The 23,954-nt window shown below is 34.9% G+C and overlaps 1 protein-coding gene across 1 annotated transcript; it reads left to right on the top strand.

Moving 5' to 3' along the window:
- Positions 1–758: 758 nt before the first annotated feature.
- LOC130895392 (sodium-dependent neutral amino acid transporter B(0)AT3) lies at positions 759–15,857 on the top strand. Its single transcript, XM_057802641.1, has 9 exons — positions 759–822; positions 3,080–3,357; positions 4,366–4,661; positions 5,123–5,295; positions 5,570–5,804; positions 8,092–8,528; positions 11,211–11,572; positions 12,336–12,599; positions 14,172–15,857. The coding sequence occupies exons 2-9, from the start codon at positions 3,149–3,151 to the stop codon at positions 14,368–14,370; spliced, it is 2,175 nt and encodes a 724-aa protein (XP_057658624.1). The 5' UTR covers positions 759–822; positions 3,080–3,148; the 3' UTR covers positions 14,371–15,857.
- The last annotated feature ends 8,097 nt before the right edge of the window (positions 15,858–23,954 follow it).

Raw genomic sequence — 23,954 nt, 5'->3', positions numbered from 1 at the left:
ACCAATGAAAACACCGAATCGTGAACATAAATGCATTTCTATTGACCGAAGCTGTCGGAAGGCGTGTGTACACAATTTATTCGAAATATTCCTGCCAGATAGTCTGTCATAAGCAGTGGCGAGGTTTGCTGATATTAATTTAATTCATAAATTTCTTTAAATTAATAGAAATATGGCGTTCTTTAGACCATGGGCGAATCAAATCCAAGAACATCCTGTATATAATAATGATCAAATAAAATTAATTAATTACACAAAAATACACACGAGAATAGTTATTTTTTCAATTGTGATAAAAACCTGAACGTATAGTCTTTGGAAAGTGACTAAAAAAATGTTTTTGTGAATTTGTGATTGAATTAATACTAAAAATTTACTGGTTTTGTCCATATTTAAAAATACAACAACTATTAAAAAAACTTTTTGGTACATGGTAACAGTTTAATTTGATTGGCCTATACAATCGCTCTACAATATGAGTCAATTAATACAAGGTATTATATGGTGAAACTTCATAACACCCTGTATAATGGTAGGATTCAATTATATCATCACATAAATATATACGTGAATTTTTACAGTGTACCTACCCAATTTTGTAGGGGTTATAAGAGATGTAAATCTCTTCCATTCTATCTGAAAATATTTATTCAGTACCTATAGATAAGTAACTGAATGAAATCTGTTCCATATAATTCAAATTTTATATTTTGACTATGATAAAAAAGGCGCCGACGCCAGTATCGATTCAACGTCTCGACATGAGTTTGTGAGTGTGTTAGCTGACGTGAGGACGTGATTTTTCGTTCCATAAATCGACAGGTACGTAAACTATTACCTATTATTCAATCCATCTGCAAGGTAAAGAAATTACAACAAAACATACAAATTTAATGATCTCTTCATACTTATATCATCGTCTAATTTTGATATTTTTGTAGATTGGGTTGTTCGATTTATGTCAAGTGGGTGTTTAAATGTTTATTCATCAATAATTTTATGAAAATTTGTATGCAAGAAACGCGTTAATTGAATAGAAAATTCAGTAGCGTCTCCAAAAATTTGGTATTAACATAATTTCCAAGAAAAAAGGTTTTCACAACTTTTTTAGAAGACATGGCAACGTTTTAAATTTTTTTTCGAGGATATTGATGGAAATATGTAAAAAAATTATATAATTGAAACAAAAAAAATAGTTTTTTGGAATAATTCGTGTAAAAAATACAAAGTGGTCAACTGAAATGGAAGCAATTTTTTTTAAATAATGTTAGAATGAACTGGAATTTTTAGAACCGCCGGTAATATTCATACTGAATACATTTTTGACTACTACCACTATACCAAGCTCTCTCTGAAGATGATGACTTCGCAATCAAAACGCGTGTCGGACAATGTGATTGTTAGTAGTTGTCTACTGGTATTGTAAACAGTGTGTTCAATATGTTGAAATCGACATAGTTTTCATGTTTTTGATTCGATCCTGGAAAAAGAACTTTTATAGAATACTGAAGAGTTGATTTCAATACACAAAAGTTTCTAACCTCAAATTTCAGCCATTTTGGACTCTTAGTTTCTGTTTGAGTAAGTCGTGAAGATTTTTTGAAAATAAAAAAAATGAGTACCTAGCTGTCATAAACTATTTTTTTTTTGGAGGAAAATACATTTACATGACTGAAAGATAAGTTAGATACGAAGTATGGAGACTGTACCAACATTTATGACCGTAAAATTGAATTAAAATCGTGTTTGACGACGAGCCAAAAATTGCGACAACCAGCAATATCATCAAAAACTTTCACTAAATTGTGTACCAGAAATATATTGCAAGCATCTATGGTCTGCTTGCAGATATTTCTCTGGACATGAGTTTATACGATTTTGGGCACTAGAATTTGAGCCCCGATTGTTGTCTGCAAAGCTCTTGAAGATGTTAGGAATATAGGCTTCCATACCTGACATGATTACTTCTGAAATCTAGTTTGCACACACTAAAGGGTCTTTGCAATAGAAGCAAACATCATTCCAAGAAAACATAAAAAGGAAATAATGCAGATGCCTACATTTGGCCGATTTATAATACCAAAAGTTATGTGGTCTATATGGATCCTAAATTTAGATTTCAAGTTCACGCGTTGCTCTAATTAGTTGCGTTGGGGTGGTTTAATGCAGGTAATCGATTTTATCGGTTAGGTTAGAATAGGAAACAAAAGATTTTGTTGTTCTTTAAGACGTTGTTTTAAACTTTATAACATCGAATTCTGAAGGTTCAAGTTTCTCTTCCCTCTGGAAAAATATGTCGTTTGTAACGAAGACAGCGAATCCAAATCCAAACACCCCTGAATCGGGTGTTTAAGTAGTATCCAAGTGAACATTTGATGTTGTTGGAGTCATCTTTGCTTCTATTAGATCCCGAATATGAGGTTTCCTAGACTGCAGTTATTGGTGTACAGCGTGTATTCCAGAAATCTTCCAGACCAGCCTCCGCCCGGAAATCCGAACGAAAGGCTATTTTAGCTCCGGAATATTTTGGTCTAGAAGGAGATAAACCGGACGCATCGGTACAGCGATGAAACTTAGAACCCTTAGGGTGAATCCACGTCGCCTAGATCCGATGCGGTGCTATCTCACTGAGCAACGCGAGTGGACTCTCCCAACAACTTCTTCATGTTTCCTAACCTCACTTGCAGTACAGATATTTTTTATCAGACGAGTACTTGACATCAATTTATAAACTTTTACGCTCGCGTTGGCGCCCTCGTTCGTATTCAACATAAACTCAATAGTTGTGTTTCATAAACATAAGTGCCCGCGGCCGCGTTCCAACGAGAGCATTAGTGCGAGCGCGAGTGATAAACATTATGGAAAAACGTCTTATTTCTTTGTCAGACTACCCTCGTATAATAGCATTGCATAAAAAATTTCACCAATAGTATAAAATAGAAAATAAAAAATCAAATTTACACTTACCTTCAGCTGTTGAGAAGTTATCAGTAGGTTGAATAGGTAAAAATTTAGAATAACCTTGAATCTCAGTAGCAATATTTTAAGAAAACTCTCTGCACCCTCCTCTTACTTACAGAACAGCAGTAAACCTCCAAACCCCCATTTATGACTAATCTAAAAATTACTTAATAATTATTCCACCAACATGGCAAACATCGCCCATCTTGTACGAAGACAAAGCTCACGTGATTTGAATCCTCAACGATCATTGGATCGCTTGGAGCTACGAGAGATGCGTGGACGATTAGTTGTTGAAAATGGTAACAAAGGAGGATCGTATGGTGCTACGAACGCTGCTTTCGTCGAAGACTTCAGTCCTATTAATAAGATCAAATCTACGTGTAGCAGTAAAAGGTAAGTAATTATTTTTAAACAATTTTTATATGTATTGACAAAAGCATACATCAATATAATACTTACAATGAGCTCGAATTTTGATGCTGATACGACGTACCATTCGATGCAGCTGAGGAATCAGTCCTTCTACCATGATGAAGAAGAGGTTTGCCAATCCTCATGATGTCCACAACCGACGTACCTGCTTAACAGGAAATTAGAGCACAATCTTTCCAGCTGGGAGCAAAATAAAGTCAGTTAACATCTTCTACAAGGATTTAAAAAAAGGGAACTGACTGTAGGAGGAACGTGGAAGAGCTTTGCTTCCAAGCTAGCGATGTCCTGAGTATTCCCTAACTAAGAGGAACTTCCATGATAGGACGAGTGCGCCAAAGGGGATTTCGAATGACTTACCCATGAAATTAGGACAGGGGATGATTTCGCAAAGACTCTGGTAGGCTAAATCACAGTGCAAGTGATCATATTTACAACACAGGCAAGGACGCCTATTAGAACTGCTGGTTCTCTGTGGAGAAAGAAACTACGATGTACTTAACACTCAAACTCACGGAGGAAAGTACTAGGAAGAGCTTTGCTTTCAAGCCAGCGATATCCTGAGTATTGTCTAACAATGAGGAACTTCCATGATAGGGCGAGTCCTACGAAGGGGACTGCAAATGACTTAGCCAGGAAATTAGGACAGGGGATGATTACGCAAAGACTCTGGTAGGCTAAATCACAGTGTAAGTGATCATATATACAACACAGGCAAGGACGCCCATTAGAACTACTGGTTCTCTATGTAGAAAGAAACTACGATGTACTTAACACTCAAACTCACGGAGGAAAGTACTAGGAAGAGCTTTGCTTCCAAGCCAGCGATGTCCTGAGTATTCCCTATCTATGAGGAACTTCCATGATAGGGCGAGTCCTACGAAGGGGACTTCAAATGACTTACCCAGGAAATTAGGACAAGGGATGATTTCGGATTATTAGTAAGTTTCATGTCACGTGTTGTTTTTTCAGAAATTCAACAGACGGAAAAGCAATTTTCAAACCGGAATGTGCAGAAGATGAACGAGAATCTTGGGATAGTAAACTCACATTTTTATTAGCCACTATTGGCTACGCTGTCGGTTTGGGTAACGTTTGGAGATTTCCATATTTAGCACAAAAAAATGGTGGCGGTGCTTTTTTGATACCATATTTCGTCATGTTGGCTATTGAAGGTATACCGATTTTCTATTTGGAATTAGCTATTGGTCAAAGGCTCAGGAAAGGTGCCATCGGTGTTTGGAATCAAGTTTCCCCTTTTCTGGCAGGTAAATAATTTAACAGAATATAGTTAGTTCCAAAATTATTTCAGTATTATGTATAATAAAAAAGCTAGTATCAGCCACTGCCTCATGATAGATCATGCTTATATATATATATATATATTTTTTAAAATGGACATTTAAATATACAAATCGATATGTCAAAGTGTTTTCCCTAACGTTTAATTGTCTATTTCGATGTGTTCAGATTATTTAATGACTGAATACGACTCGTTTATATACACTTTAATCATATCCAGAATGTTTTAAGCTTCTAATTTACCGTAAACAAATAATAAGGCCTTGTTAAAAATTGATTCTATATAAAAAAACATAATGTAAGTGGTCCTTCTGGGAAATATACCTGCCGCATCCGTCCAATTTCAGATTTTGTTAACATAATAAAACAGGATCAACTTCAGAGTCTACGTCAGTGAACGATTTCGTTACAATATATATTTCTTTAGGTATTGGTATCAGCAGCGCTGTGGTTTCTTTCAACGTTGCTCTCTACTACAACACTATTATTGCTTGGTGTCTTTTTTACTTCGTACAAAGTTTTCAATCGGAATTGCCGTGGTCGAATTGTCCAAATGCTTATTTTCCAAACGGATCTTATACCGTAGAACCCGAATGTGAAGTAAGTTCCCATTTGTAAGGCTGATCACTTTGCTCTGCTCCTGATCCGAGGTTCACCACCGCAGAATAAATTCAAGATGCAACATTCAGTTATTGCATCACACATCACGCAAAAGGAAACCCCAATTCTGAGTGCTTATATGCCGGGACATCGACGGGAGATTATATTGAAAAATAAGACAATTCTTTATGATAAGTGGACCGGGAAGGGAGCAAAGATATCAGCCCTTGTATTATTTGAAATTAAAATATCATTATAAGATTAAATATTTTAGGTGAGCAGTCCAACTCAGTATTTTTGGTATAGAACAACTTTGATGATATCAGAAGACGTGAATACTCCACAGTCGTTCAATTGGAAAATAGCAATCGCCTTATTAGTAGCCTGGATTTTGGTTTATTTGTGCATGATAAAAGGAATAGCTTCGTCTGGTAAAGTGGTTTACGTCACAGCTACTTTTCCCTACCTTGTTTTGATTATATTTTTCTTCCGAGGGATAACTCTGAAAGGTATATTTTCCGTTTATGAATACTTTGTATTGACAGGTTCTAGCTCGCCCTAGACTTTTTGGAATAAGCTGTGCAACTATAATTTTGCGAGGTTATCCATCCTGAGTCAGATTTCAAAGACTTTTGGTATGTAATAATGCTTGTAGGTTCTAATGATCGGTAGCTGATTTCACAGGCTTGCATTCATCCAAAGATAAATTGACGTTTTTGGTGTCTGCAGGCAACTTATGTCTTCATGAGCCATATCTGCTTGACGAGTAGCTCTAGGTGGGATTATGTTGAACAGCTCGGAAACGCATCTGCCGTGGTAGTATCGGTGAAATTGAGTTAGGACAGTGACCTTTCTTCTATGCTCTAACCTATTCAAGTGTCTAGTCAACTCTGGGTTGCCTAAAAATCGAATTGCTAGGTTTTTCTGAGAGGTTTGTTTTTGAAGAAAGATAGTCTCACAGACTAATATCGGTTTGTTCTTGAAGAAAGATAATTTCTTAGAAAAATGTTGGATTATTTTTGAAGAAGGCAATCTCTGAAGACAGATGTAGGTCTTTTTCTTAGAAAGACAGTCTCTGAAGACAAATATCGGTTTGTTCTTGAGATAAGATAGTCTCTCAGACTAAAGTCGGTTTGTTCTTGAAGAATGGTAATCTCTCATACAAATGCTGGTTTATTTTTAAAAAAGAAAGTCTCTAAAGACACATGTAGGTTTTTTTCTGAGAAAGACGGTCTCTGAAGACAAATATCGGTTTGTTCTTGAGATAAGATAGTCTCTCAGACTAATGTCGGTTTGTTCTTGAAGAAAGATAATCTCTCAGACAAATGTTGGTTTATTTTTGATAAAGACAGTCTCTAAAGACAAATGTAGGTTTTTTCTGAGAAAGACAGTCTCTGAAGACTAATGTCGGTTTGTTCTTGAAGAAAGATAATTTCTCAGAAAAATGTTGGTTTATTTTTAAAAAATATCGGTTTGCTCTTGAAGTAAGATAGTCTCTCAGACTAATGTTGGTTTGTTCTTGAAGAATGGTAATCTCTCATACAAATTCTGGTTTATTTTTGAAAAAATAGTCTCTAAAGACAAATGTAGGTTTTTTTCTGAGAAAGACAGTCTCTGAAGACAAATATCGGTTTGTTCTTGAAGTAAGATAGTCTCTCAGACTTATGTCGGTTTGTTCTTGAAGAAAGATAATCTCTCAGACATATGTTGGTTTATTTTTGATAAAGACAGTCTCTGAAGACAAATATCGGTTTGTTCTTGAAGTAAGATAATATCTCAGACAAATGTTAGTTTATTTTTGAAAAAGACAGTCTCTAAAGACAAATGTAGGGTTGTTTCTGAGGAAGACAGGAAGACCTCCCTTCTATGCTTCAAGCTGTTTAAGTTCCTGGTCAACTCTGGATTGCCTATAAGTCGAATCGCTCTCTCCTGTCTTGAGTTGAGCATTTTGATGGTATACTTGAGAGCAGAGTTCCAAACGTGCCAGCCACATTCTAAAGATGAACGAATTTGGGCCTTATAGATTAGAAACTATTGTAGATTATATAACTTTTTGGTCTTAAAAAGTTTTGGTATTGATTGCGGTGATCTGTAGCTCCCTACAGATTTGTGTGTTATCATCGGCGAAGCTATGCAGTTTTGTCAAGTAGATCGTTTATGTACAGAAGAAAGAGATTAAATGACCAAAATATATCACTGGGGAACACAAGTATTGACCTAAAACCTTTTAAAGGTCTGTCCAATGATAGCGACCTTGATGGATCGGTCTTTGAGAAACCTACTAAGCCAGTCGATGAGTACGACAAACCAAACGATCTTGAAACTTATTAAGAAGATTGGTCTTCAATATGTCCAATGAGGTTGCTCTAGACTCTCCACATTTCTCTATAACTTCAATTCTTACGCTGGTGACATAGGCCAATAGATCCCAGGTTGATCTGTTTACGAAAATAATATTAATAGTCGCTGATTATGTTGGCAGACTCAAGATATTTTAAGATTTGATGGTTAAAGGCTTTCTTCATGACCTTAGTCTGGGATTAAAGCAAACTGGTCCACTTTTGGCGATCGGAGTTGTACCATATTTTGTTTGGAATGGACTACTCTTATGTTAATTGAGATATAATCCGGCTCTCTAAATTCTACTCTAAGTCTACAGATATGACCAAAATCAGAATTCTCAGTCCAAGATAATGCTGGGAAATCATTGTTTATCCTAAATCTAGACCTAGATCATCTGTTTTCTTAGATTGCCTAATGGTAGGTATTCTTAATATTGACATAATGTTCTTTCAGGTGCTGGAGATGGTATAAAACACTTGTTCACCCCGACTTGGCACACTATACTAGATCCAGTGGTATGGCTAGAAGCCGGTACACAAATTTTTTTCTCACTCGGACTTGCATTTGGTGGCCTTATAGCTTTTTCGTCGTACAATCCTGTAAATAATAATTGTTACAGAGATGCAATTATGGTTTCTCTAACGAACTGTTTCACGTCGATGTTTGCCGGAATAGTCGTATTTTCTATTATTGGATTCAAAGCTACCATGACATTTGAAAGATGTTTGGATCACAGGAATGTTACGTTAACACAACTCTTCGAAGGATCGTATGATGGGAATAAATTACCTGAAGCAGGATCTTTGATAAATGTTAGTTCGAATGGGGAAGTTATCAGGAAGATTATGCCGGAACTGCCTATTTGTGATCTTGAACAGGAATTGGATAAGGTAATTTTTTAGTAGCGAAATAAAATGATTACTGTTTATCAACCCTTTAGCTGTAATACTAGTCAACTTTTTTTGTTGAATGCGAAGATATCTCGTACTAGGGTCATTGAAAAGAACAATATACTTTTTTTCCGGTCGAAATGAAGTGTTTTCTACTTGGTTGTGATTGGCATTCTAATTCAGTTTCCTAGATCTTCGATCTGTTTGAATAAAACTCATTTTTCGATTATCTCTAAAAAATGTAGTATAATTGCGTGAAATCTGGTGATCTTGGTGGCAATCAAACATCATCTGATGTGCTTATCGAGATATATTTGGCTCAAATTATTGCACAGTACTAAATTTTTATCTTAATCAGTCATGAACTTACAAAATAATTTCTGAACCATGTCAAAAGTATCCAATCTTCCCAGCGTGTGTGTGGTGTGAACTTCTTCAATTTGCCCAACAAAGTGATAGAAATTTTTTAGGTTAGGTTGCCGACTTGGAAATTTCTATCCACATCACCTTGATCGACATCTTCTTATGAAGATTCCACGATTGTTTCATCAGACTCTTCTGTACCATCTTTCTTACTCTTCCATTTCTATCACTCTTCTCATGTGTGTTTATCAATATCCCAGTCTTACCTTTTCGTTCCCTACCAACCAGTTTTCTGGAACCAGCTAGATTTGGTCTTACAGAATCAAGAGTTATTGCCTTAGGTTTTAAAGTTATGTTTCCCTTTAAGGTTTCAACTTGGAAAGACCCAGAGTTTACCTTTGATCTTTGCTGTGATTTTCTTTTACTGGAAGTAGCTGCTTTGGGTTTATATACTAGTAATATCTGTCTCAGCCATATATAGATCAGTGACGGAAGACCAAAGGAAATCTTCATTTGTAAAAATATTCGATGTGAAAGACCATATACAGAATTTTTCACAATCTAAGAACTCGCCAAAAAATGTTGTACTTCACTTTTTCTACTACTGAAACCTTGTTTCTCATACTTTTGACGACTTTGATAATCCAGTATAATGATATAAAGTTTCTTTTGGTTAGGTTAGGTTAAGTTTTTTTATGTCAAATTTGGCCAACACAAAAGTTCTTCCCAGCGTGTGTGTGGTGTGAACTTCTTTAATTTGTCCAACAAAGTGATAGAAATTTTTTAGGTTAGTTCGCCGACTTGGAAATTTCTATCCACATCACCTTAATCGACATCTTCTTATGAAGATTCAACGACTATTTCATCAGACTTTTCTGTCCAATCTTTCTTGCTCTTCCATTTCTATCAATCTCTTCTCAGGTGTGTTTATCAATATCCTAGTCTTACCTTTTCGTTCCCTACCAACCAGTTTTCTGGAACCAGCCCGATTTGGTATTACTAATTGCCAGAGTTCCAGAAGCTGCGCTTTATTTTGAGTTTTTAACTTGAAAAGACCCGGAGGTTGCCATTGATCTTTGCTTTGATCTCTTGGAATATGGTTTTTGATTATAAAAACCAATTGAATTATTTTGGATTCGCATTCCTACATTTATGATCTCACCGGTGATATAAGAAGTTATCTCATAGTTTCTGGGTCAATATTACTAGGTAGATGATGAGGAGTTTCACATTCCATCATATTGTATGATATAATCCGTCATAAAAGTTATTATTATATTAACTTATAATGGATGAATAAGTATTTATTTTCAAACAATGTTTGTTGATTTATTAACAATAATTTTAGAAATAATCCACTTTTGTTTTAATACACTTGATATTGACACACAAACACAGTAATGTTAATCAATTCAAAGCTTTCTGTTAAACTATATTCTTTGTTTTGTTTTGTGGTGCATAAATAAACAACGATGACTTCTAACGACTGGCCTTGCTATTTATTTATGGTCATCGCAAAAGCTAGTCGTACCAGAAATTTAACACGTTAAAAATCGAATGGTAAATCCGTTGGAATCATCAATAGATGGAAGATGGAAGACTAAAGGAAATCTTCATCTGTGAAAATATTCAATTTGAAAGACCATATATGGTATTCTCCATAATCCAAGAACTTGCCAAAAATCTTGTATTTCACTTTTTCTATTACTGAAACCTGGAATCTCATTTTTTTGACGACTATGGTAGGATGCACTCTCCATGACAATCTAGCTATTCAGTGGTATATTCGGCATTAACTAACTTTCAAACCAATCCTGTTTTACCTTTATTAGAATGAGCTGTCGTCTTACATTTTTTTGAACCATCAAACCATCCTTTACTAGGTGGATCATGGGTGTCGTCATAAGTGTCATCTAGTTAGATTATCGCTTGGTTTTCTGATATTTTATTCGAGATTTTTGAAAATTTTTTGCTTCCATTACATCTTGTCTTTTGTCTAGTACACCACAAAGTTGTAGTGGAACAATTAATCTCACCATCAGTTTCCTTTGTGACAATTAATACTTTTTGTTCTGCAGCGAATTGAATCTATGGTATACCATTGTCTTGTATGTCTCAGAAGCTATCAAATTATTCAAAATTTCCAAATTGTTCTTTCGGGGATGCTCGTAAAGCTGAAGTCTCTTTCAATGAAAAGTATTTTTCGTGGTCTCGATCTCTGCTGACTTCAAATAAACACTTTTAATATCATTTTTGCCTCAACGGGCCACAACAGCAAGACATTATCAAACTTTATAATACAGAATGTTTTTTTTACAGTCTGCTTCGGGAACAGGTCTGGCATTCATAATATTCACCGAAGCAATAAATCAGTTTCCTGGTGCCCAATTTTGGTCGGTTCTATTTTTTTTAATGCTCTTTACATTGGGAATCGATTCCCAGTTTGGAACTTTAGAAGGTGTTGTCACATCTGTAGTGGACATGAAGTTGTTTCCCAATTTACCGAAAGAAATTCTCACCGGAACCTTGTGCACGATATGCTGCTTGATATCGATGGCGTTTGCTCATGGTGCTGGTAGCTACATCTTTGTCCTTTTTGATAGTTTCTGTGGTAACTATCCGTTGCTCATTATTGCCTTTTTTGAGTGTATAGGAGTAGCTTATGTGTACGGATTAAGAAGGTAAGTGTTTAGCAAAAGCCTATTAAGAACAATCAACTTTTGCATGCGTTTGAACCGAATGTCAATTGTCAATTTTACCATTCCGATTGACGTACCTCCAAAATATGTGCTTACAAACATCAACCGCTTCTTCAGATGTAGAAAAACGTCGACCACGCAATTTATTTTTGATCTACAGAAATAAGATGGGTGCCAAACAAGGATGACCCATCAATTCGATGTCTTAACTCAAAAAAAAAATGTTTTCGTTCGAATTCATGTGTCGCATTGTCTTCTGCGATTGGTTTCCCTGGTTAGGGTTCAGAATTGATTGTTCTACGTTTCTCCAATGGAACGGTGGCGACATGTCCAGTTATTGCGGTATGCTTCACGGTCACGTCATATGACGATCTTGCAATATCAGTTTACAAACAACCTGTTTTGGACGACCTTCACGAAATTCATCCTGGAGAGAATTGCGACCACGATTCGATAAAAACAACGAAACACGGTGCTTTATCACCAAAAGTCGAAGTTACTGTACACTGTAGTCATGAATGTTTCAAGTACTTAAGTAGCACTCGGACGACAACACGCTCTAAGCGCGTTCTCAATTAAAAATGTCAAACTTTATGATGGTGATATCAGATTTGACATATTCAGTACGGTATTGCCATATTCCAAAATTTAATTAGCTAGATATAGTATACGATAAAGACTAGATTTAGTCAAAGTCCTCATTGATTAGTTTGCAGGACACCCGATACTATATTGACTGTTTTAGATTTGCAGATGATATTGAAATGATGACTGGTAACCGTCCCGGACTATATTGGTTGATTTGTTGGAAATATTTGTCTCCGTTAGCTATGCTATCGATATTGGTAGCTAGTTTTATAGAAATTGCTGTTGATGGTACTGGATACGCCGCTTGGGTAGCTTCAAAAGGAGAAACCGAACGTCTACCGTGGCCTTTATGGGCTATATTATTAATTACCGTATTGGTTTTAGCTTCTGTTTTATGGATACCAGGAGTTGCAATCGCGAGGTAAGTTGATTTATAACAGAATGGCAATAAAATTATTTATACTTCATTTCCATTGTTTTCATTCTGCTTCTTTTTTTTATTTGATGGGACCCAACTTACACTTTCATACGTTAATATTAGCCGGCATACTATCTTATATAAGGAGCGTAACTAGCCATTGGTGGTAGGAACCCCAACAAGGAGAGGCGCAGATCACATAAACTCAAACAACAGACTCAAAAATAAACAAACCTTAGGGTACATTTTTTGGCATCATGAAAAAAACTTTATCATCAGGTATTTTGGCGGTCTCACTGAAATGTTTAAACTACCTACAAAATTTTTTAATTTTCAATAATTTTTCTCTCTATGAATTTGGCACAAAGAATAATTGCACTTTCAAACCATTTTTATTGTAGTATATTCGAATTTTTTGGCATCATGAGATATCTTTATCAAGAGGTACTTTTGTCGTGGTATTTTTGCATCCTGGCACAAAATACGATTTTATATGTCACTATTCAGATCAATCAAAATTTAATAATAATGCTTTCCAAGGCTCTAGTTTTTTAATGCTTACTTGAATCTCCTCCATTGTTTTTTATTCTATTTCTTGTTCATACTTCTGTATATATTAATAAATATTTAGTAGTTCTTACTCCTTCCATCGTTGTATTGTTTGTCATTTGTCATTTTATCGTTGTTTTCTCGTTCAACTATTTCATATTCTTATTTTTTAAAAAGTTATTTGTTGTTTTATGAAACATCTTTTACATCTTCCTCCATTATCCGTCCAAACTCCTCCTATGACACTCTTTAAATCTGTTTTGCTAGTTATTTTACAGTAGATGATAATCACGAACCTCTTCTCTTCCTGTTCTATTGTGGGATCCACTTCTTTCTTTTGTTTTTGGAGTCCTTTCTCCTCTATCTTCTGCACGTGTACAAAATCAATATATCCTATAATTGTTTCCTCAACCTTGAAGTTCTATTTGTCCTTATAAGGTATCTATTTCCGTGGCTTCCATTGTTTTCTTCAATCTTTCTTCTATTCTCCACGTTTCTAATCTATATACCAAAGTACTCCTAATCATTGCATTCCAAAATCTCAGTTCTTGCTCTGTTTATTCTATTTTTTATTTCTGTATCATTTGTCTTTTCTGTGTCATCTCATATCCCCCATTCTGACTGTGAATTATTCAAGTCTTTGTTGACTGTGAAGTATTCGCATCTTTGTTGACTGTGAAGTATTTGCGTCTTTCTTGATTGTGAAGTATTCGCATCTTTGTTGACTGTGAAGTATTCGCGTGTTTGTTGAATGTGAAGTATTCGCATCTTTGTTGACTGTGAAGTATTCGCGTCTTTGTTGACTGTGAAGTATTCGCGTCTTTGTTGACTGTGAAGTATTCGCATCTTTGTTGACTGTGAAGTATTCGCGTCTTTGTTGAATGTGAAGTATTCGCGTCTTTGTTGAATGTGAAGTATTCGCGTCTTTGTTGACTGTGAAGTATTCCGATACTTCATTTACGATATTTATTGCAGACGTTACTGTCGAGATTGTCTACTTAAAAAGTAATTCATTTTCTATTATAGGCTGTTGGGAATCGTTGTGATAGATGATAACGAAAAGGCTTGGTTCCCTGCCAACGATTTGAAAGACTTCCATGGCATAATGCCACACGAAGTTACTGCCGCAGAAACTTTACTATTTTGTATACGAGCGGATGGATCAGAGGGACTTTGTTGTCCAACAATACATTCTTATGATGACGAAGATGACGAAGAAACTTAGGACAATAAAAATAAAATTAGACAATAATTTTTAAATGTGGACACAGAGATTGATCATGAACACGATTTTTATTATTATAAACTTTCTAGGATAATTTCTAGATTGAAAATATTATGAACGATAAGGAGAGATTGAAATTCCATTTATTTTCGTAGGAAAAACTGATTTGAGAAATGTCTTTTAATATAAAAGCGGATTTCTACTTACTTCCAACTGGATTCGTTGTCAAAACCAAAAATAAACAACTAGAACTCATTTTCTGAGTTGTGCGTTTTGTTTTAAAATGTTTTCAATAGTTTTCACTAGATGAACGTAAAGCTTATTAATCGAAAAAAAAATAGTAAACTAAAACAATGATCAGTGTGCGATCAGCACGTGAACATCCCGGGAAAAAACGGCGCGGTATTGTTATTGGTCTAAATTAGTTTATAATAATATATATATATATAATATATAATATAGTATATAATATACCACAAATAAAAAGCCGAGTGGATGGGGCGAATGCCACATCGCTGAAGAAACCGTTAGACAAGTTGACTTGCCGAATTTTAAAAGATCAACATTTTATAATTAATTAAAAAAATAGTATTCCAATTTAAAAACGAGGAAGGAACTGTTTATTGTTAGAAAAGATCAATGCGTGATCAGCAGGTGAACATACTGAGAAAAATATTTTTGAAAAAATAATTGTGTATAATTATTTATGATTAATATTATTAATCTGCTGTATGAAACCACAAATTATTTCTTAATTGTGGAGTACGGTCCTTTACATGCTTGGCTTTGGCCTTTTTAACCCTGATCACGTACACTATGCGTGAATATGTTTAGGTTTACTATTTTTCTTCGATAAACAGACTTCATATATGAGTACTCATATATGAACTCAGTAAAATACATAAAATTAAAGTAAAATCGAATATTTAAATTACTACCTCATTTTTAATGTCGCTAACCGTTACCACAGAGAAAAAACTATTTTCCAAAAATCACAGCCCAAAGAATGAAACCTCCTAATCTTTCCTCTGGTCGATTGGACAATCGCCTGCGACAAGAAGTTTCCAAAATGTTTCTTATTTTCAAAAATATAATGTCGAAATCGTTTTTTTGTGGTTTTGTCGATTTGGTGGAAATCCGCCTTTATTAGACTATGTCATTACATCAATTTTTAGCTACTTAAATACAAAATTTCAACCACTCTAATGAAACTACACGAAATATTTTTTTCCTATCTCGCCTGGATACAGGGTGTTTCTATATTAGACCTACAACGCTCTACTACGGATAGATCTCAATAAATGATTCATTTTGATATAGTAATACGAACCCTTACGGGATCTAGTTGCTGAGATATAGGGTATTCAAAATTTTAAATCGAAAATATGCCATAAATCAAGAACGCCTTTAAAAGTGGCGCGCTGTCAGGGTTAATTTTTACTTTTTTCCCCCTATTTTTTACGCCACTGGAGCAAATTCTCTTTTCAATTTTGTTTCAAATTGCCTGATTATTTTTAGTTAAAAAACTAACGACCTTTTATAGAGCTAAAATGAACGGTGATGAAATTCCCTTTGACGAACAAAATGCGAATTTTTTTCATCCCAAACGTGACTATTTCTAGAGCTGAAAATTTCTTTCCTAGTAAATCTAGCCTCGTCGTTATACAACACATATTTTAGAAAATTTCGATTTTCACGACTTTTTCGTAAATACCAGTTGGAAAATTCCATACGAACCTGAAAATCTCTAGGTTCTAATGCTTGAACACTGGAAAATTTGGATGAGAAAAAACGAAGTTCTTCTCAATTCTAAACGTGTCTACTGGGCTCGTATAAGTATGTTGGTTTTTCCTAAAACGTGTACCAGGTATATCGAAGACACTTGAGTTAATTGCATATTAATACGACATTAAGAAGGTTATGAAAAGAAATATGATTTGGAATTCTCTGAAGGAGGTTACCACATCACAACTAGTCAAAATTAGTAGTATACAAGTATATATTTCTGCTAATACCTATGCTGAACTGAAGTCTGAAACCCCATAATTATAATTACAGTCGGTATTGTCGTAATAAATCCTGCAACCTGTATAAGTTCAGACATAGTTGCAAGAGGCTTTTTATACGAGTTCACTCAAACTCAAAAGGTCTGCTGGTATCATGAATTTCTCCCTCTGATTTCTAAAGGAGTCGACAGGGATCCGAAACACCACAGTGGGGTCGGGGTTATATATTTCAAGCCTTTTTTCACTTTTGCGAGCAAAAATCACTTGTCCTTTTAAAACTTTCTATACAGTAGAACGGTCCACTTTTAAAGCGCGACCTACAGTTCGAGTACTTAAAAATTGCGTTTCAAAAATATTATTTAATATTGAATCTTCAACACGATGGGGCATCTGTTCATTTTGCTGCAGCAGCAAGAAATTACTTAAACAGACATTTTGGAGAAAAATTCTTGGTCGGAGTGGATCCAATTTTTGGCCTACAAAATCACCTGACTTAAATCCTATCTATTTTATTCATGAAGTGTAAGAAACAATAATCGAATCTAAACAAGATCTGATTGCTGCGGTAGAAATCATTCAATCCCATCCAGATTTATTCTCGTTTTTCAATGAAAAAAAAAAGTATTTAATTACGTGCTTGTAAACTTTTGTTTAGATGCAAATTTCTACAACACTATTCATTTTAGCTCCAGAAAAAGTTATTAGTTTTTAACTCAAAATAATCAGGCAATTTAAAACGAAATTAAAAAAAGAATTTGCTCCAGTGGCGTAAAAAAAGGGGGATAAAAGTGACAACTAACCATGACAGCGCGCCACTGACAAACAAATTTTTCCAAAATTTGTTTATGTCAAAATATTACTTTATTAAGGTCACCAAATTTGAAAAAAAAATTTGAAGGCGTTCTTGAAATAGCAAATTTTCGATCTATCTTCGAACACCCTATATCTCAGCAACTAGACCACATAAGGGTTCGTATTCCTATATCAAAATGAATAATTTATTGAGATCTCTCTGTGATATAGCGTTGTCGGTAGAAACACCCTGTATAATACCACCATATCCTCTTGCATTTGGAAGTTTAGTTTTATCAAATTGTCGAGATCGGAAAATGTTTTTCATTTAACATATCTCTTACGATAAAACGTCAATTATTAATCTCTGTGTGGCCAGCCATTATTACGTATTTCGAAAAAGTAAAATTTTGAGCTCTATCATCTGGCTGTCCAAAACATCATCTGAAAATAAAACTTTCCCCAGCATATACTTTTCGAATGTTCATTTCCAGGTGATCCATCGTCTTTAATTCATTGACTTAGATATAACATGAAAAAAATTATCCAATGGGATTAAATCATATGATCTAGGTGATCACATAAGTTTACTATTCTTTAATTAAAAGTTTCTTTCAGTGAATCAATTGTAGCGCATGCTGTATGACATGTAGTCCCAAACGTAGAATTTTTCATGATTTTACCACAAGTATTTTGCCATATATACAGATAGTTTTAACTCGTCGTGGGACACCCTGTATAGTAGCAAACATAGAACATCATATTCTTTTGACAATTTGCACATGTTTTCCCCACTATCTAACTTCTTCAAAATCTCCATTTTATTATTCAAATCTAGTGTTTTGTGTTTGCGTTTATTTGAGGTTTTTAACTATAAACTATTCTCACTTGAAAAAACAAATGCGTGCACGTGATAAGTTTTGAGGTTAGATTGTTAGTCGACGACGCAGCGACCGAAGCGCACAGGTGTAGAGGGGCGAGGAAAGCGTGGGCGGAGGATGTCGGATTATTGGGCGTGCCGATCTATTGAAGCTCATGAAGTGAGACAGGCAATTACTACCTACTTCTATCTCGTTTTTTTTTATTTGAAGCGTCCTGCGCAAGCGTCGCGTTTGTAATGGCAAGTGGTCAAAGGTAAACCACCTCATTTTAGCAGCTTAAAATCTACTTATTGTAATGAATTTTGATTACGCAAGTTACCATACACATGCGCACTAAACGCAACGTTTAACAAGTGGGACAGCTGCTTATCTGTCTGTAATTTGATGGTCAAGTCAGTCTCCCTATACCAATTAGCAATATAGGAATATTACACACAGTATAATCAAATATTATTTTTTAAAGCGTTATATCTGTTATTTTGACAGAATAAACAGGACAAGATTGTCAAATAAAATGTGATTTTATACAAAAATTCTGCTTTTTCGAAATTATAGAAGTATCTATAGATTAGTATATTGAATAGAATTGTGAAAATTATCAATTTGAATTGAAATGATTCATAAGTACCTACATACGAGGGTGGTATGATGAAACAGTAACTTCTCCAAGAAAATTACTCACTGTCTTTCTGTCAATTTTATATAAAATTTTGACAGATGACATAAAAATATAGTCACCTTTCCGTTAAACCATCCTCGTAAAAAATCATCATTGACAATAACATGAAGAGGTAAATATGTGTAAAATTTGTACGCTGATGAGAATCAATTAACACGTAAATGTTCATTTATGGTCTAATATATTATGAGCTCTTTGTATGAATCTGCCCCTACACTATCAAAAAAACATTGTAGTCCTACAAGAAATGACAATATATGCTTTTTTCCTGTGACAGAAATATATAGGGTGTCTCGCATAATAAGCGTATAGGAGTGCTCAAAATATGACGATATCAACATAAAAAAAATTATTAATTTATGGAAATTTATGTTTTCAAAAATTGAAGATTAACGAAACTGCACCTTCTTTTAAAGTGTAATAAATTTCAACTTTGTACTGATAAAATCTGTTCGCTTTGTGACATTCTGCGAAAGTTTTCAGAGTCAAAAACATTCTTTAATCAAACACAAAGCAGTACTTTCGTTCATTGCAGTAACTACTGCAAAAGGATTTTAGTAAAGTCTATTTATCGAAAAAAAATAGTAAACCAAAACAATGATCAGTACGTGATCAGCATGAGAACATCCCCGGAAAACGCGGCGCGGTATCGTTATTGGTCCAAATGGCACCATAATATACCACAAATAAAAAGCCGAGTGGAAGGGGCGAATGCCACATCGTTGTAGAAACCGTTAGATCAGTTGATTTGACAAATGTCGACTGTACGGATAAAATCTGTTCGCTTTGTGATTATTCAATAGAAAAGTTGAGGGTTATATAGCGGAGCTAGATCGAGACAAATGAGAAGAAAGAATAATCTGTCTGATAATCAATGTTTAGATGAAAAGAGAAGTTCTTCTATGAGCAGACATTTAGATAAGTCTCCGAATTCAAAGAGACTTGGAATTATCGCGAGCTTAATCGTTTCTAGAACCTAGACCTCAACAGAGGGTTTTCAGGGCTTCCGATTTGGTAAAAGGAGAGTTATTGGGACAAGGATTCTTCGGGCAAGTTTACAAACTAACTTCTAGAGATACGGAAGAAATTATGGTATTGAAAGAACTGTATAGAGTAGACGAAGAAGCACAAAAGAATTTTTTAAAAGAGGTTGCAGTTTTACGAAGTTTGAATCATAATAACGTTCTACGGTTCATTAGAGTTTTATATAAGGAAAGGCGACTCCATTTAGTGACCGAATATATTTCTGGTGGTACTTTAACTGATTTATCACACGATACCTGTCAACCTCTACCAAGGGAGCAATAGGTTTCATTTGCTAAAGCTGGAATGGCGTATCTACATTATACATAGAGATCTCAATTCTCATAATAGTCTCCTTAAAAACGATAAAATTGTGATAGTAGCCTAAACATTGACTATTTCGTCTCGATGGAAAACTCTTCGACTTTCATCGGTTTTACCTTCTGTTTCTTGGTCAAAAAAATCAAATCGGTCTTTTCCTCCGCTACCTATAGTCATTGAGCGCTGGTTAGCTCTTCGATATGCTCTTTTATCCTTCTATTGGTGACGATAGCTATGTCATCGTCGTAGGATATGTTCCCAACTTCAGGTCTTAGAATTCAACCTTGAGCAACAACTGCAAATACATTCTTAGTTATCAGACCATCCCCTGTTTCACAAAGCGGTTATTTGTTGCTAAAATTATTCCCTACAGAAATAAATAAGGGAAACCATTGTATTCAACTGTTAACTTTTAGGAGGTTCAAAGTTTTCTACCTCACTCACTGAGTAGAATAATTTACTAGGTAGTATAGTCAACCAAGCAAATCACCTTCTGAGTTATTCACGATTGAAAATTTACAAACAACTACGCTTTCCAACCAAAACTCGAAAATTACGAATTTTCTGTAAAAAATTATTCTTATCAAAATTGAAGCTTATAAACAAACAAAGAAATTAGTTAGTTTAGATTAAATTTTTTAAATAATATTCAGCAACATATGAGTCACTGAAAGCCAATTTTTTCTTTTTCGTAAATTTATGCAGAGGTTTGAGCTCAAATAACGGATAAACTATCAATTTTTCATAAAAAATTGTGATGAACATTTTTAAAGTACTTTTTCAGACCTTTAAAATGAGCTTTTTATAAAACCGTCTAGCATGAAAATTAAGCGGGTTATGACGAAAATAAGTTAAGTAACTCGAATTTGAAAAAAAAAATGTCGGTAAATTTGACACCATGGGCGACAGAATTAAAATTAATCGTAGCCCATGTAAAATTATCTTTATTTAAGCCCTAACAATACGTTCCAAAAGTTTGAATGGTTTGGAACACGTATATTTTGAAAAAAGTTGTTTAATGTGACTTTTTTTTTCAAAATATCTCAAAAACTATTGGATCAACGAAAGAATTTTCTCATAACTAAAATTTAGCTTCTATTTTACTGAAAATTTTGTTTTTTTTTCACTCACGTAGCTTGAAAATTAAACGAAATATAAGCGTTTAAAGTATTGATTTCAATGCTTAGGGAGAGTCTTTTTTACCCTTTAACATCAAAATTCTCTGAAGAAAAGGGCCTAGAAGGGTTGCAACTCTTATGGTTTTGTAGCTTTTGAAATTCCCTACAAAATGATGTATAGATAAATGTAAAAAGCTTAAAGGGACGCCGAATTATTATTAAAAAACCGAATACATTTTTCTAGAGATAATGCTGGAAAATCACGAAAGTTTTGATCTTTTTGGAGTATTTATTCTTTTATACATACTGTGTCTCCTTTGTATTTATATACCTGGATTCCCACATGTAAAAAATTAACTGCTTCCATTTAGTAATTTGCAATTTTTTCCATTCTAAGGGGTGGTTTTTGCATTATTAAAAATATTGAGGGTCAGATTTCTTATACTTGAAGAAAAAAATTGTCCTATTACGATACAAAATAAAAAAAATTTCACGTTTTTTACCACATTTTTTAAATAATCTTTATATGAGGGGTTTTTTAAGGGTAGGTGGCTGTAAAATAACAAAATATTACAGTCATAAAACAAAACAATCAACATTTATTATAGTTGAACATAACTATAGCCCATTACTTCTTTAATTCATCGGAGTAAGGGGTGATTTTCACCCCTTAAAAATAAAAAGTATACTTTGTAACCAAGTCAAGTTTGAAGAGAAGGGTAAGATGAACTTAATTCCAAATTTTTAAGAAGATACACCACCACTACACCAACACTCGTTTCGATAACCAAGTTATCATCTTCAGGGACTGAAAGTAAACGCACGTCAGACAGTATGTAGTCCTGTAAACAGTATATTCAGTATAATTATTAAATAGTGAAGGGCATTGAATTATTATAGAAATTGGTTCCATATTTTGTAAAAAAATGATCAATATATCATGAACTATTCATAAAGTAATTAAATCAGCGTGCAAATTTTACCTATTGAATTGCAAACGAAAAATTGGTGATAAAACAGCACAAATTTCGCCTCATCGACAATAATATAGTAGATTTAATGTAATTAAGATTTTTTTCGATTGTTATACAATATAATACGAGGACTGTTGGAAAAGTTTTCGACGTCACAAAAAAACAAGACATTTATTTACCATAATCAGTTTATTGTTCTAACGTAGTCTCCTTCGTCTTCGTCAGATGAAAATTTCTCTCTAGCTAGTGAAACTTCACGGTAAGGAAACAGGAAAAAAATATTGGGGGCTAGAGCTGGTGAATGCGATGGGTAGTCAATGATTGAGAAGCGCAACTAGTGCATTTGAGCCGTGGCCATAACAGAAGTATGAGAAAGTGAGTTATCCCATGGAAAAGCACCTTATTTCTCATATACATAATGATAATTATTACACTCTATTCGTCAGGAGTGTTTCAAATTAAACTCCTGATTTGCGAGGCAAACTACCACCCAGCCAACCTGAGCTAGGTCATCGACACCAGGAATAAAATTTGTATGGCAAAGCTTCTCAAAAGCTCGGACACAAATAAAACCACTGGCCCCGTTGGAATACCACCTATCGTATTGAAGAAATTAGCAGGTGAACTATGCAACTCTTTTCCATCGCAAATTGGTAACTTGCTCAAGTTAAACCCATACCAATAAAAGGAAATAAGACGGTTCCCAATAACTACCGTCCGATGGCTTTAGTCGCGACTATTACCAAAGACATGAAGAAAGTCGTTAATTTAAAATATCTTGAGTCTGCTAACACCATCAGCTACCATCGATACGGCCTTCATAAACATAATTCAACCTGGGATCTCCTGGTCTATGTCACCAACGTATGGCAATTGTAAAATATGGGAAATCCCGATCAATGGCTCTGGCCATAAATTAAGATCATCCAATTTCGACTTCTCGACTAACTTAGTAGCTTTCTCAAAGACCAATCAATCCAGGTCGTTCTTGAAGGACAAATTTGAGGTCAACGCTGGTGTTACCCAGGGATGCATCTTGTCATCTCCTGTACATCAACGATTTACTCGCTTAACACTCAAATCCGCAGGCAGCAACAGATCAGCCAGCACCATCACTACCGATCTTGAAAACATTCTGTAGTGAGTTGGAAGCAATCTGATTGAGTTTAATGCAACAAAGACCTAAGGTGCTGTGTTTACTACACTGCGGTTCAGGATTTGCTCTGTCTGGACATAAATTATCATCATCACCTCGAATTCGCTTATTAGGTGTTGAGATTGGATGCAATATGTTCTGATATAGTCACGTGGCTAATTTAGCTAAGGCAGCTTCATAAAAAGGAATCCTCTTCAAGACTATATACTCCGCAACAACTCTCTACAAGATCCAGATTCGTCAATCATTGGAGTATTTAGAGCTTACCCTGAGGATGCTCGACTCAATACAGAAGAGAGCAATTCGACTTATATGAGATCTACAGTTGACCAAAAACTCTGACATCTTGGAGCATAGAAGAAAGGTTGCTGATCCGCCTCTGTTTTACCACGGAAGATGGTTCTCCGAGCTGTCCTACCTAGAACAGTATTTGCAAGACCTATTTGGTATACAATCGTGGCTCATGTACACCGAGCTCGCCTGCAGATGCCCAGAACGTCAATTATTGGGAATCCTTTCTTTGGAGAAGTTTAAGCTTGTGGAATCAGCTAGCAAAACTCGTCGTTCCCGAATACTACGACCTACAGCAGTTCGAGGTACACGGTAGGCACCACTCGAACTACTCGATTGTGAC

This window comes from Diorhabda carinulata, chromosome 6, assembly GCF_026250575.1.
Source record: "Diorhabda carinulata isolate Delta chromosome 6, icDioCari1.1, whole genome shotgun sequence".
Lineage (NCBI taxonomy): Eukaryota > Metazoa > Arthropoda > Insecta > Coleoptera > Chrysomelidae > Diorhabda > Diorhabda carinulata.
This window is presented reverse-complemented; position numbering and strand designations above follow the sequence as displayed.